Below are 16,171 nucleotides of genomic sequence, written 5' to 3' on the forward strand. Positions count from 1 at the left end.
CCCCCCCCTTGCTGGACCCAACCCCGGCTCAAAACTTTTAAATATGTTGTACCACAGAGAAAGGATTACCATGATTATGCAAAGGAATAAAAGCTCGCAAAGGAATGATCGAAAATCTTATCCTGGATGCATTTTTTTGGGGAGTATTGGGGGGTTTTGTTAACTTAAAATTTACTATTTCCAACGCTCATCAAAACGTTTGAATAAAAAAAAGAATCGTAAAAAAATGCAAAACCTCTGTACGGGAAATGTATCTAAACTGTAGATGTAAAAATGTCACAATGCGAGAAGCTCATGGCAACCACGGACGAGTGCTAGAAATACAATTAGTAATTGAGCACAAACGCGACAATGCCGCTCAAAAGACTGAGCGTGAATGACACTACTGCCGTAGCGGGAGCATGGGAGATAACGCCCCCATCAGCTGTGGTCATGGCATCGTCTTTGGGCTCGGGGAAGCCGTTCTCAGCAACCACTTGGGCGTAAAACAGCGCTGATGCCTTCGGGGTTCGAGGCCTTGCCGGGTCGGAGAAGTTGACGTAGTGCATTCCGAATCGCTCACTGTAGCCTGATGCCCACTCGAAGTTGTCCATCAGAGACCAGGCCGTGTATCCCTTCACGTTGACGTTGTCCATGTCAATAGCTGTAAACAGTGACGAAAAATAGACCATCGTTAATACTTCTGCAAATAATTGGGTTTCATTAGAAAATAAAATTGCTGATGCAAACTGCTTACCAACCAAAATGACCTGTGGTACATGGCCTGACATTTCGACCCTAGCAAAGTCTTTCTCGAAAGCTAAATGACAACACAACAAACATGAACAGGATTTTGATTTTATTATACATCTTTAGTAAAGAGGAAGGAGTTGGGTAGCACATTGTAGTCTGTTTACAATTTCTTCTAAGGAATCACCAGAATATGTTTGAAAATCTTCAGCGGGTTTGATGAGGAACCGTTGCCTACCAAAGAATTGTCTACCAAAGAATCTACAAAAGGGGTGAAAAATCTCAAAAACTCTTGGGTCATCAGCCTGCTATACAGCCGCGCATTTACTATCATCCGAGTGTACCATGTTCATTACATTTTTTATATCACTGCCTTGTGTTAGGATATTTCATTCATAATATTATTACAGTATTTGATACGATCATTGTTTTATTGAAGTCCAATGTCAGATAATGATAACGGAATATATGGCCTATGGCAAGAACAACAAAAGTATTTTATTATTAGACAGGACCACTGACGCAAATCAGTTTATGGTTTCAAAAAAAAAAAAATACATCTCCATTTTGTATTGAAAAGGGCATAGAAGTTATTAAAAAAACTCTACTTATTTACGCAATACCTTTAAGAACTTCGTTAATATAAGCTTTGTAATAATCAACGCGGATTGTATCCTGCAATTCATAAACATCGTGGGTTGACACTCCATTCTCGGTGATGTAAATTGGGATGTCACTGCCATATTCATCTGATACCCACTTCAGCAGACGGCGGATCCCCCAGGGGACTATTTTGAGCCAGTTGGACCCCGCACCGGGCCACGAAGGATCTCTAAAGGTTCGAGCGTCTCGATCGCTCAGGTAGTTGGCCTGGGACTGCAAGAAATCATCGGCAGTCTCGTTGGTCGCGTACACGGTGGTGTACGCGTTCAACCCGAAGAAATCTGCCGTGTCCTTGATGAACTCTTTCTCCTCTGTGGAGAAAGGTGGCAGGCGTGACTCTCTGAACCCTTGGTAGGCACTCTTGGTTGCAATCGTACTCTTCATGACCTCTGGATAGTCGCCATCAACGAAGATGGGGTTGGCAAACCATCCCAGGTTAAATCGAAGAACTCTGTCCGCAGCGTCAAGATCGCTTTGCTTTGAGCGATCAGCAGGCTCGATGAAGTCCGTGTTAAACGTGATCCCAACTCGACCGTTTTGTGCCGCTTTGAAGTCCGTCTGGTATGTGTGATAGGCGTGTGCATGGGACAGGATAATGTGCCGGGCGACTGTATAAACCTTGACGGCGGGATCGACGATATTGCCCGGTGCAAACATGGTTGAACCGTACCCGAGAAGAGTGAATATCCACGGCTCGTTGAACGTGATCCAAAACGGCACCCTGTCGCCAAAGTTCTCAAAGCAGACCCTGGCATAGTCGTTGAAACGATCGACGATGGTTTCGTTCACCCATCCACCGTGGTCCTGCAGAGCTTGAGGAAGATCCCAATGGTACAGTGTAACCATGGGTGAGATGTCGTTGGCTATGAGCTCATCAATCAGGTTATTGTAGTAACGTAACCCATCGGCACTGAGGCTGGCGGCGGTGCCGTCTGGCATCAGACGCGGCCATGAGATGGAGAAGCGATAGAACTGTAAGCCCATTGCTTTCATCAGTGCAACATCATCTTTGTATCTGGAAAGCAGAAAGAGAAACAAATTGACAATGGTTATCTTTCAAAAAGAAACATTTCTGAATGCAGTTAACATAATTATTTACATAAGGGAGTTATACCATTATGCATATTTAATAGGAATAACCATCCAAGGAAACTGAATATTTTATGTTGATACTAAAATATAGCTCAAAGTTGAATAAGGTCAATAATAAGCTTTATAGTTATTTTCAAACCTAGGAAAATACAACAAACGGTCTTTACTGAAACACCGATAAGAATTGTGTTAAAACCAAGTTCCCCCCTCCAGCTTAGAAACATTGGCCCCACCCCGCTGCACAAATATTGCCTAGAATTTGTATTGCTCGTATGTAGGAATGACAAGACACCATATCTCAAGAAACTTCCCTCACCTTATAGTCAAAGATCTTAGATCTGCAAACAACTTTCCTTCTGGAAAGTGTTCCTTAAACAACCACGCCCAATGGCGTTCTTGCCTGTTCAGTATTCGTCCCCAAACTCTTCAATTATTTATCATATAAGAGCTACAAAATCTCTGGACTTTATCAATGTACAAAACGGGAACCAAACTTGTTTCTCCTTCCAGCCTCGCTTTCGTTACATCGATTTTAATGGGAATATAAAACAAAAATATGGCCGCAATAAGCCATATTGAGGTATGGGGGACACAATATTTTAACTCTTACATTATTAGGTTTGGGTAAGTCTGACCCTATCCACCCAAACCAAACAGCGCAATCCCACAGTGACCAACATTTTTCAAAAAGGGGTAGGCCCTAATGGTAAAGTTCTTGCAATGATACTCACTTGTTATAACTGTCGCACGCTATATCTCCAGTGTCATCATTAGTAACGCGTCCCCCTTCATGGGTGAATGTATCCCACACGCTGGGCCCTTTATCTGCAACATCCCAGGCTCCTTCAATCTGGTACGAGGAGGTCGCGGTGCTCCACAAGAAGTCCTCGGGAAACGTACCGTACAGGAACGTGTCTCTCTCCGTGTCATTAAACACTTCAGGATACACAAATTCTATTCTTTCTTGCGCGAGACATCGGGTTACTAAGAACGCCAGACAGGCAGTGACAACTAAGAGGAGTTGAAAGTCGGCCATTGCAGGTGGTGCTGTACCTATTTCTCGATTGTGTTGGTTTGTGTTCAAGTCATGTGTGTCACTTGCATAACTACTTAATCTTAGTGCTAGAATGTTTCAGAGTACAATAAAAGTGCATTAATTCACAGTTGAATATGAATTTATGATGCGTGTTTACTTTCCTGACTGTTAAGCTCTTTCGTAACGACACGAGCTTATCTAGGGTTGAAAAACTTTATGGACCCTATCTGGTGGATGAGGACGATTCAGGCAAACATTGAGAGTTGAGGTTACGGGGTGACATTTCAGAGATGCATGCTCGTTACCCAGCAACAAGCTTGGGGTGTGAGCCTAAAGAAAATGATGTATGGAGATTTATGACACAACGATAACCATTGAACTATTTTGGGTAGGTCATTGCTAAGGTACAGCATTTTTAAGTTGTTGCAGTGTATCGAAAACAAACTCATCAGCAACCATAAAAACGCTCTCTTGATGAAGACATTAGAACAAGAAAAATAGTTAAGTCCCATATAACGTTGGGGGGGGGGGGCAGGGGCGGGGGCGGTAGATAAATCTTTGGTCTGATGGTGTGTATGTGGATGTGCATGTGTGCGTTCATGGTTCAACCATGATGGTGCAACCACGGAGGAAGAATTTCCGTCTTCTGTTGAAGGTAGTTCCGGTTTAACTGTCCAGTGACCAACCTTTCATGTTTGTTGATTATTGCGGTAGGCCTACCCCTGCGAGATCCATGAAATTTTGATTGGCTAGAAATGAGGCACGTGACGCGAAGCCATGTATGGACCAGTACTCTCTGGAAGTCTATGAGCCATGTATAAACTCAATTAATAGGCCTTAATATTAATTTACAAAATTCAATATGGACTTACTGTGATTGGGACTTCATGAAAAATGTACAAGGACGGTTTGGCGATCGGTTTATAAAGTTAAACGGTAAACTGACTTTAGTAACGAGCAATCGAGAGCTGTTGATAAAATAAAACATCGTGAGAAAAGGCTCCCTCTGAAATAGCGTAGTTTTTGAGAAACAAGTAATTTATCACTCAAAAATTTAAAGACTGCAGGCCTAAACCCCCTTTTAGGCATCTGAAAGCACACAATTTTTTGCAAAAAGGTTGTTTTTCCCCCCATTATTTTCTTGCAACTTCGATGACCAATTGAGCCAAAATTTCCACAGATTTGTTATTTATTTTTATGCATACGTTTGAATACACCAAATACTGGTCTTTGACAATAAAAAAATTGAAAGGTGTCCTGTGTGCATTTAAAGCCATTGGACACGTTCGGTAAACAGTATTGTCCAAAGACTTCGTGTATTACAACTTATATATAAAATAACAAACATGTGAAAATTTAGGCTCAATCGGTCATCGGAGTCGGGAGAAAATAACGGGAAAACCCACCCTTGTTTCCACACGTTTCGCCGTGTCATGACACGGTATCGAGAATTTATCATTGTTTTAATGTTTTTTCAAAAAGTAAAGGATTTCATGGGATAATATTTCAAGAGAAGTCTTTTACCATTACCTTCTGTAAACCCTGTAAGTTATTTGTAAATCTGTGAACTTGTTTTTTTTCCTGTTCCGAAAGTGTCCAATGGCTTTTAACAAAGAAATCTAGCAATAGAGTACCCACCCTTCAACACTTCATTGATGTAAGATTTGTAATAGTTGACTCTGGTGGTGTCATCCAAATCGAAGACATCTTTGGTAGATATTCCATTCTCGGTGACGTAGACAGGCAATTCGCGTCCATACTCCTCGGAGATCCACTTGAGCAAGCGACGTAGTCCCCACGGTACGACCTGCAACCAGCTGGAGCCAGACCCGGGCCAGTTAGAGTCCTTCCAAGACCAGATGTCCTGATCGGCCCAGTAGCTTGCCTGAGATGGGAGAAGATCGTCCGATGAACCGTTGGTGGCCAGGGTCGTGGTGTAGTGATTAAGTCCGAAGAAGTCCCCAGTCCCCTTGATGAATAGCTTTTGATCGGCGGTGAATTCCGGGAGGCGTGACTCATTGAATCCCTGGTAGGCACTCTTTCTAGCGATGTTGGACTTCATGACCTCGGGATAGTCTCCGTCGAGGTAGATGGGATGTGCAAACCAACCGAGGTTGAATTGAAGTACATCATCTGCCGCCTTGATATCAGCTGGAAGGTCGCGGTTGGCCGGCTCAATGAAGTCACTGTTGAGGGTGATTCCAACCTGTCCATTCTGTGAGGATTTGTAGTCATCTTGATAGGTGTGGTAAGCATGTGCATGCGATAGGATAATGTTATGTGTTACCTTATACACCAACATGGCTGGCTCAGCGATGCCCGGGGCGAACGCCCCGCTGCCGTACCCGAGGAGAGACACGATCCACGGCTCGTTGAATGTGATCCACAGCTTAACCCTGTCCCCGAAGTTTTCGTAACAAGCCCTGGCATAGTCGTTGAAGTTGTTGATAATGGTTTCGTTTGCCCATCCACCGTGGTCTTGCAGAGCTTGAGGAAGATCCCAATGGTACAGTGTAACCATGGGTGAGATGTTGTTGGCTATGAGCTCATCAATCAGGTTATTGTAGTAACGTACACCAGCGGCACTGAGGCTAGCGGCGGTGCCGTCTGGCATCAGACGCGGCCATGAGATGGAGAATCGGTAGTATGGAAGACCCATTGCTTTCATCATGGCAGCATCTTCCTTGTAACTGCAAGGCAAATAAAGAAACCGTATACTGCATGAGAAAGGTAACTGGTTTGACAATCCTTCTGTCCAGATATGACGCCAAATGGCTATATATAGACTTTCAGTTTCTTACCAAAAAAAAATTCCGGCGCCCGTCTCAAAAAGGAAACGTGTTTTTCTTTTCCACTCAACATCAACATTAGTTGCACAGTTAGAATATAGCAGCATGAACAAACTTTTCACCATATGACAACCACATCAATGATTTAATGAAGACAAATGTGTATACATTTTGGTTTGTTTTGCAGCTTTTAGTGCACTGATAAACATTGGCATGCTGTGTTGGTCTTGGCGCAGCAAATGAGGAGGGCAGCTCAATTTGTTTGATACTACTTTCAATTTTATTTCACATATTATGGGGATTGTTAATAACTGCAATCAAAACGTGGTTTAAAAAATTTAAATATGACAGAAGTCAAATTTTATATGATGCCACAATGCTCCAGTTTTGCTCCTTTGGTAACACACTGGCAAAGACGACATGAGAAGACACACTCTACTTATTCTGAAGACGAGCAGAGTATAATACTGTTCGAAACGTAGATACCAAACCGGCTCTTTTCACAGCCAACACTACCCCAAAAGAGAATTATTTTAATATGTACACGTACCCGCAAGTTAACTATTTATTAAAGTTTATTCTTTGAATACCTTCACACCATGCAGAGCTTCAAGCATAACTTAACTCTACTCACTTGTTGTAGCTGTCGCATGCAATGTCACCATTGTCATTATTGAAGACATGACCACCCTCGTGCGTGAAGGTATCCCATATACCTACTCCCTTGTCATCTGCATCCCATCCTCCCTCTATCTGGTACGAGGAAGTAGCACTGCTCCATATGAAACCATCAGGGAATGTGCCATAATAGTAGGTATCACGCTCTGGATCGTTGAATACATCAGGATACACAAACTCGATCCTTTCTGCCCCCTTCGCACAGCTAAAAACAGCAGCTGCCGCAAGGCAAAGCACCAGTAATCGTGTCTGCATCGTTCCGGAGCCTTGGGTCTCAACGAAAAGTAGTTTTGTTTTGTTTTTTTGAAAACTGAACAGTGGTTCTTCCCCCACTGATTTTGCAAACTCGGTGTCGAGATTGCGGATAATGTTGACTTATTGTCCGGTTTTATTAGCTGAGGTGATGTGTACTGTTTGTCACAACAACGTGACTGTTACCTAACTAGGGTCGAGATGGGTTTTGATGATACCGCGGGCTGTTATCTTAATAAAGCAGAGTGGTATTAGAATATCGCGGCATCAATGATAATTCAGCTATCTGCAATAGACCTTTGTCATGATGCCTCCATCTTGGTCATATGTTCATCGTATCAAGTAACAATAATGTATGCTAATAGTAATTTTTCAAATAGGAACCAGACTATTTTGTTCTTCCAGCCTCGGTTTGGTTACCCTATTATCAATACGAGAAATTCAAGATGGCTGCACCATGATAAAAGTATGAGAGATAACCTCATTCGAAATGTGTAATCCTGTTAAATAACTGCAAGATAGTTTAGACAACAGATAACTGCAGTGTTTTCATGGTTTTGCTTTGATTTCTGGGCTACCTGAGCCATGGCAGTGATTTAAACGCCACTTATTCAGGCTTACGGGGACCGAGAACAAAACAGAAATAGGGATGCAAAAAAATAGAGTATGTGTTTGCTTATCATAATCATAACTTGAGTCTGGACCCGCCCCCCCCCCCGGACTTCCTTCTATCATCCATAAAAAAAAACTTGTTGTCATTATGTTAATTGTAATGTTTTATAATGAACGAAACACTTTTTTGGTGCTAAAATGTTCAGATTTATAAATGAATTATCTCTAGGTAAAAATTATTGTAAAATCAGGCCGTATATGTGGTTTTCAACCATTTTGTGCCAATACTGCACAAGTCTTAGGAGAATCAATGTTATGAAACTTAACGATAAGCGTCTCCCCTGAACAATATCGATAAGAGCAATAACTTGTTAATCTGTAATATAAACAATCATGTTAATATTCTTACTTAAAGTGATAAAGGGATACGCCCCCAACCCCATAAAAGATAATTTCAACTTTGCATGTACTATTTGCCTGTATTTCATTACACAACATTAGTCCCGGCTTGTAAAATCCCCAAGTCGTATAACTATTTGTTGACATCATTGTGTCAAGTTAGCGTCGATCATAAACGGATTTATGCTCCCTGGGTCCTGGGTCTCGTGATCCAACTACCCAATCAAAGCCGATCTCTTATGTTTGTAAATAAACAGGAGTTAACGCTGCTTTTGTCGAGTTACCGTTGAGGCTATTGGTCATACCACTTCACACCACCCTATACACTACTGGAGGACAACCCAGCAATGCCTCTGTCCGAAGGACTCAGATTTTTAAAGATGAGTGGAATTGTTATTTCCCTCTGCATCTTGGCCAGCTCGTTGACCGCGGCTCAAAATTTCGCCTACCCCAATATTTTTAACGACACCGAGAGAGATGTACCGATTTACGGGAAGTTCCCTGAAGGTTTTGCCTGGGGATCGGCGACGTCCGCCTACCAGGTGGAGGGAGGCTGGGACGCCGACGGCAAGGGTGAAAGCATCTGGGATACGTTCTCACAGGCAGGTAGATGTTTCGCGTACCAGACAGGTGACGTAGCTTGTGATAGCTATAACAAGTACCCAGTGGATGTCCAACTCGCCAAAAAGCTCGGTCTCACCCATTACCGTTTCTCCATTTCATGGCCCCGGGTTATGCCAGACGGTACCCGGGCTAGCCTCAACGAGCCTGGGTTGGCTTATTATGAAAACCTGGTGGATGAACTTTTAAAGGAGGGGATCGAGCCCGTGGTGACTCTGTACCACTGGGATCTTCCACAGACTCTCCAGGACCAATACGGGGGATTCGAGAACGAAACGCTGGTGGCGCTGTTTGACGACTACGCTGACGTATGCTTCGAACGGCTTGGCGCCAAGGTTAAACTGTGGATTACATTCAACGAGCCGTATGTCGTCTGCTGGTTGGGTTACGGTATCGGTGTTTTCGCCCCTGGGAAATACGACCCGGGTTACTCGCCGTACAGGTGTGCACACAACATCGTCAAGTCTCATGCCAAGGCGTATCATACGTACCAGGAAAAGTACAAAGCGATGTACAATGGACAAGTTTCTATCACCTTGAGTACAGATTTTGGACTACCTGAAGACGAGACCAACCCAAATCATGTTGCTGCAGCTGAACGCTACATGCAGTTTACGGCCGGCTGGTAAGTCAACTTATTGCTCTTTATCTTAAGTTTTATAAGTTAGTTTGGGGGAACAAAGAATAATGCAATGTTAAGACACTTAACCGAAACGTAGACTGATTAGCGGTGCTAGTTTAGTAATAGCCTACTATTATTCACTGATGGTGGAGGGCTCAACGACTAGTTCGGAAGAACTGGGCAAGTCTACCAATCTGGATACGTTGGACACAAAACAATATACCTCTTTTAGAAAATATAATTAGCCATTGCAAACAACTTACCCGCAATAATACCGATGGTATTAATGCAAAAAAAAAAAAAAAGTTTTAAAATGGGCTGATGTTTCCACCCTAGCAGAGTCTTTCTTGAGTATCTCCTCTCGTGTTGATCGCGACTACACAAGAAAAACGAACGTCGCCAATCGCAACCCTTGTGTTCGCCGTTTTCGCTTTTAATTTTTGCATGGCGTATTAAATGTGTTTTGAAATTGACTTGACCCAATAACATGTACATTTTTAGTATATATTTCATTCACAAAGTGGTAACTTTTCAGTGAGACAGTTTAACAGCATTTTATAAAATGAGTCACACTAACAAGATAACTCAGTAGACCAAAGGGATTCTCTTCTTCAGAGGTAGACACACACAGGTCCAAAAGTTATTCCAAAATATTCTAAATCGATCAATATTTTACGACAATAAAAAAAGTCCTCTTCTGTAAGTTTACCAATGAGCTCTCCCGTTTGATACTTTCTGGAGACCAAGGACAAAACAACAAGGGAAACTAAAAGAACTTCATAGGGACATTTTAAACCGGGGTGCTCCACAGGGAGTTTTGTGTACAAATTTTGTGGGGAAATATTAAGTACAGGGACAATTAGAAAGAACAAAAGATGTCTCTACAGGAACGTGTGTTCCTCTTCAAACCACATCAATCTCCTTACTACAAGCAATTCTGTTTCTATCAAGGTTTGCTCATCCCATCTTCAAGAATGGTGACTACCCGGACGTGATGAAATGGCAGGTGGGGAACAAGAGCCTGTCTCAGGGCTTGAGCGAGAGCCGTCTTCCAGCCTTCACCGAGGCAGAGAAAGTCTTCAATGCCGGTACTGGAGACTTCTTTGGTTTGAACGCCTACACCACCACAGTGTGCAAGGACAACTTCAAATCATCCACAGATCCAAATTACGAAGAAGACCAGGTTAGGTCAAAATGGTTACCGTGGATTATTTATTTTCCGTTTACTGAACACCTCACTCGTAAGAGAGTTTAACTTTAATTTCTTGCTAAGAAAGAGTCTGGAATTCCTCAAGGTTCAGTTTTGGGCCCACTTCTTTTCAGCGTCTACGTTAATGACCTACATCTTCATGTAAATTCCTCCATTGGTCAGTTTGCAGATGACACCTTCATATACCACTCTGTGAATTCGCAGGATCATGAAACAGTTAAATTACAAAATGATCTTGATAACCTTGTAAGTTGGTCTCAAAAGAATGCTCTGACCTTGAATATTTCCAAATGTAAGGTTTTATCTTTGAACCGTAGCAGATCTCGAACTAAACCTACCTACTATGTGCAGGGCCAGTCTCTAGAAACAGTTGACAATCTAAAATTGCTTGGAGTTACATTGTCTTATAATATGTCTTGGGATATGCATGTTCAAAACACAGTTTCTAAGTGCAATAGATTACTTGGTTTTATCCGCAGTGTAGCTGGTCATTCATCACTTGAAGCTCTCTTGCAATTGTATAAGTCTCTGGTTTTGCCTGTTTTAGACTATTGCACTCCAATTTGGAATCCATACTTACAAAAAAATATTGCGGCTGTCGAAAAAATTCAACGGACAGCCACTAGAATGATCCTTAAACAGAGACGCCAAGATGAACCTTATGAGTCTAGACTTGCTCGCTTAAATTTATTTCCTCTTAGTAAACGTCGAGAGTATCAAAGCCTATGTTTGATTTCTAAATTGCTTATTAATGGTCAAAGTGACAGTGTTCCCATCCTAAGTTTAATTACCATCAACATCAGGCATACTGACAAGCTTTGTTTTAACCATTTATCATTCAAGAAAACTTCTACCAAAAACAGCTGCATTTTCTCTTTTCCAACTAAGTGGTCTGCTCTACCCAATGATGTTAAAAACTCTCTGCTCACTGCTAATTTCAATATTTTTAAAGGGAAACTAAAAGTTGCGGTTTATTCCCGATAGTTCCTTTTCTGGCAGTTTTGTAAACAGATGTTTTTTTTTTATCTTGTCAGTTTTTATTGTTGTCTTGCATCCATGTTTTGTTTGTTTGTTTGTTTGTTTGTTTGTTTGTTTGTTTGTTTGTTTGTTTGTTTGTTTGTTTGTTTGTTTGTTTGTTTGTTTGTTTGTTTGTTTGTTTGTTTGTTTGTTTGTTTGTTTGTTTGTTTGTTTGTTTGTTAACCTGGTTATTATGTGTAATTGTTTGTCTCTTGTCCTTCCAGGTTGAACTGACACACCTCTTGGTGACAGTGCAGGCACTTTTGTCAGTCCTGGTAAACCTGGATTGTTGATGTCTTTTTGTTGTCCTCAGTCGTGTAGTACTTTGTCTTCTCTTTTACTGCCTGTCCTCCTTTTTTATATCTTGATGTATCTCCCTTTTTAATGTTTTCCAATCCAGATGTTTATATTTATATAGGCCTATTTAATGTTTTTAAGAGCTTTATCCTTTACGTATAAAATTTTTGTAATTTTGTATATTTATGTGAATTGCTGAATAAATAATAATAATAATAAAAATAACCATATTTTCACCATATTTTCACCTTCATATTCTCATTTTAAAGGACGTGTCTAGGTACCAGCCGCAAGAGTGGCCCACCTCGGGCAGCGACTGGCTTCGTCCAGTGCCATGGGGTCTTCGTAGACTCTTGAACTGGGTTCAAAAAGAGTACGGCAAACCGATTTACATCACTGAAAATGGCGTCTCTACTCCCGATGTGTCCGAACTCAACGATGTCAGTAGGATCACTTTCTATGGGGCGTACATCAACGAAGTTCTAAAAGGTAAAGGCGTGCCTTATTGGTTTTATCAAACCGTTCGACTGTTTTAATGCTTTAATGAGTAGGGGTAGATGGCCTTATCTTTCGATCCAATACCGGGCCTTCTTCAGAGGCATAAACAAGTAAAAACCTAGTATATAGATATATATAATCAAACTAACCTGTGAAAATTTCGTTTCAAAAGGTGTCGCGTTTTTTCTTAGTTGTCGCCAAAAGTCCGGGGAAATTACTTATGTCAGCGCAAGAAGAATAATCCGTAATTGGATTACACAATGTGATAGACGTTACTGTCAGACAAGCGATATATAAGAATTATTCTTTCATAGTTATTAAACTGTTCCCCAAACCATGTTTTTCTTCTTTTTAGCATCCTTACTGGATGAGAATGACGTCAGAGGTTACTTCGCCTGGTCAATGTTGGACAACTTTGAGTGGACTTCTGGTTACAGTCAGCGCTTTGGTCTCCACTATGTAGACTTTGACGATCCGGAACGTCCACGAACCGAGAAAGAATCGGCAAAGTTCTTCGCTGGTCTGGCCGCTTACAATGGCTTCCAGGATCCCAATGAGAGCAATAAGGCATCTGCAGTCACTCCGTATTATCATATTATTGCATTCATGCTGTTCTTGTGTTTGATTCAACTCCGCCTCTGTTAGGTGCTCACCACCCACCCCCACAGAAAGGTGTAACAAGATCCTGCAACAAACACAAATTAACAAAATCAACAAACAAACAAACAAACAAACAAACAATTATTCGAAAATAATACAATGTATTATGAAATATGTAATTCACTTTAGACTGAAGGGAACACTGACACCCCCCACTTTACAAAAACAAATACATAAAACTAGAGTCAATAATACAAAATAAATAAACAAATAGAAAATTTAACAAATAAATTAATACAAATCATAATAATTTATGGCAAAATTTCCTGTAATAAAATTGTTCTTCGAATTCCAATACGCTGTCGTAAAAATTATAGCTTATTATTTTGATGTTGTTGTTCTGATATTAAACCATGTTACTATTCTGCCTTGGTATCCAGCTGGTTTACTGTACAATATGTTTTCTTGGTCAGTTTTGTTTGAAATTGTTCTATTGATCGTTTCCTGTGCGCCCCCCCCCCCCCCCTCCCACTACACTGTGAAAAATATCCGTAAACTTTACGGCACTTTACCTGGAGCCATAGGAGACATGGATTGGGAAGTACGAAGCAAGTTATCTACTAAAATTGTTGTTAAATTAAGAAATTGCACTGGGTAAGAAGGAGAGACGATGACGATTAGTGTTGGATTTGAGTTGACGCAATCTCCCAGACTCATTAAAAACAAAAAAGTGTATGAAGTGGGTGGGCATCATCAAGTTGTATACCTTCGAGTTTTGACACTAGAGCTGCCTTGTAGATGGAACCCAAATCTTTTACAGGAATACCAATGAGCTTACTAGCAGATCTAGTGATTCTGTTGATTTTATTTTGATTACCCACAGACAGACCATTCGCCCATGCAATGCAAGAGAACGCAATGACAGACTGAATTACACTTTTGTAAAACAACATGATAATATCCTGGTCAATGTTAAAAATCTTAAGTTTCCTTAAAAAATACAAACGTTGATTAGCCTTAGAGCATAATTTCTGAGTGTTAACATTCCAATTTAAATGGCTATCAATGTGAGTCCCAAGGTATTTATGTTCAGTGACCATTTCAATATCAAGACTATTTATGTTTACATTTAAGGACTTGTAAATACGAAGAATTGATGATTCGACGTTTCGACCTTTATTAAACACGTACATGTATACTAGTCAAACACACGCAAAGTCGTACACTTTACCACTTCGACGCGAGTATAATTCACTTCTCTGTGTATGCAAAGTATACCAAATAATATTGCTGATAAGTTGTAAGTGTTACTCTTTATTAAAATGGTTAACAACTTTTAAGTTAACCTGAAAGATAGAGTGTATCTTGTTCGAATTTTGTTAAGAATGTATGGTTTGATATTGAATTTTTATGATGTTAAAATATTCAGACGGCAGTTATGTTTTTGAAAGTAAATAACTTTATAACCATGACAGATTTTAAAAAGTTTTTTCCCGTTTGGAAATGTATATTCCTCCGTTAATGTTTCAAACTGTTGGCTATTTTTAAGCTGTTCCGACCTACCGTCGGAACAGGTGTTGTTTTCGTCGAGATTTTTATTATTTTTATTAGCTGTTCCGACCTACCGTCGGAACAGGTGTTGTTTTCGTCGAGATTTTTATTATTTTTATTATTATTATTATTCTTTGTTTCCGCCTAAAACCCCATTGCATTTGTACAGCGTTTTTGTTCAGGCCCCGTCTCCTAAAGTATGAGGATAAAAGAGTTAAATCATATATCAAATTGAAGCTTAGAACATAAGCTTTACTCTAACAAAAAAGTGTTAAAATTCTTAATTAATTAACCACGTGGTCTTCATTTGAATTTTTAATTTGTAAACTTGATGCAGTCACTTTCATGTTATTGTGAAACATTCTATTTGGTAGTACAACACAGTATGTACCTCAATGAGTTGTTGACTTCTTGAGAGGAGTCTATACTATTTTGTTTCCTACCCGCGTTCTTGACACATTATTCGGGACTTTTCGTTTTCGACGACGGATGGTTCTGCGACGGTTGTTCAGCTAAACGTTGTCGTTTTCAGCACAACGAAGATTCATCCCAAGTACTGTTGTAGAAATTGAGGGACGACCATCCTCAAAGCCGACGCATGCGCAGATGACGCCAAATGTCATATTTACCGTCGCAGAACTATCCGTCGTCGAAAACGAAAAGTCCCTATTACTCTGTACACACACAACGTACGGAGGTTTGGGATTTTCGTTAGAACGTGCGTTAAATTTTTCCTTGTTTTTCTAACCGCGTTCTGTGCATGGGTTTCGTTAAAACGAACGTGCGTGATTAGATAGGGGTTTTTGACAACATCGACGTCGTCGTCAAAAACCCCCTTAAGGCATCTAATACTACATTTCAACCCTACTTAATAGTTATAGGCGTTAGCAGTTCATATTTAGTGACAATGGTCGCAAAATCATGAAACGAGAACTATTTCGCCGGATCATAATCCCCTCTGTTGATGCACACATGTAAAACCCCACCATTTTTACATCGTGCCCTTCTAGCCTAGTGGTCATCAGTCGCGACTACACATCTGAGAATTGCGAGTTCGAATCTCCGTCCTCAATCAATATTTTTTTATCCCCCAAAACTAAAAATATATTTCTTTTTGTAATATTTAAGTTTGATTCTTATCTTTATATCGATAGTGTTGCCTTTTCTTGTTCTCAAATGTTAGCCCAACATAACCTGTGTGCATGCATGACACGATGATGTTTAAAAACACAAGCGAAAAATGGTGATCATAAGCGCAGAGTTTGGTGGTTAAGAGTTCTGTGAAATCAACTTGTACTAGATCAAACAACAAACCACCGACCCAAATTTTTTTTAAATCGTTATTTATTAACCACGTGACCCATATTTGCATATTTAATTGTACAAGGGGACAAAGTTGTTGGAACTTCCTGTTGATGCTGACATCATGAGAACATCAGCATAAGTATTGGAATTGCACTACCTATTGAACCACGTGGAGTGTTCAAGGAGTCCAACACGTCAGT

At 40.6% G+C, this 16,171-nt stretch overlaps 2 protein-coding genes across 2 annotated transcripts; one reads left to right on the forward strand and one right to left on the reverse strand.

Moving 5' to 3' along the window:
- Nucleotides 1-326: 326 nt before the first annotated feature.
- On the reverse strand, nucleotides 327-7,242 carry LOC117298300 (lactase-phlorizin hydrolase-like). The gene is made up of 5 exons (XM_033781455.1): nucleotides 6,944-7,242; nucleotides 5,159-6,210; nucleotides 3,216-3,606; nucleotides 1,353-2,407; nucleotides 327-643 (listed from the first exon to the last, which is right to left on the reverse strand). Exons 1-5 carry the CDS (start codon nucleotides 7,240-7,242, stop codon nucleotides 327-329), a joined length of 3,114 nt encoding a protein of 1,037 aa, XP_033637346.1.
- Nucleotides 7,243-8,630: 1,388 nt separating this feature from the next.
- On the forward strand, nucleotides 8,631-13,373 carry LOC117298309 (lactase-phlorizin hydrolase-like). Its single transcript, XM_033781481.1, has 4 exons — nucleotides 8,631-9,496; nucleotides 10,445-10,676; nucleotides 12,287-12,506; nucleotides 12,871-13,373. Exons 1-4 carry the CDS (start codon nucleotides 8,631-8,633, stop codon nucleotides 13,158-13,160), a joined length of 1,608 nt encoding a protein of 535 aa, XP_033637372.1. The 3' UTR covers nucleotides 13,161-13,373.
- Nucleotides 13,374-16,171: the final 2,798 nt, after the last annotated feature.

Source organism: Asterias rubens, chromosome 1 (assembly GCF_902459465.1).
Source record: "Asterias rubens chromosome 1, eAstRub1.3, whole genome shotgun sequence".
Taxonomy (NCBI): domain Eukaryota; kingdom Metazoa; phylum Echinodermata; class Asteroidea; order Forcipulatida; family Asteriidae; genus Asterias; species Asterias rubens.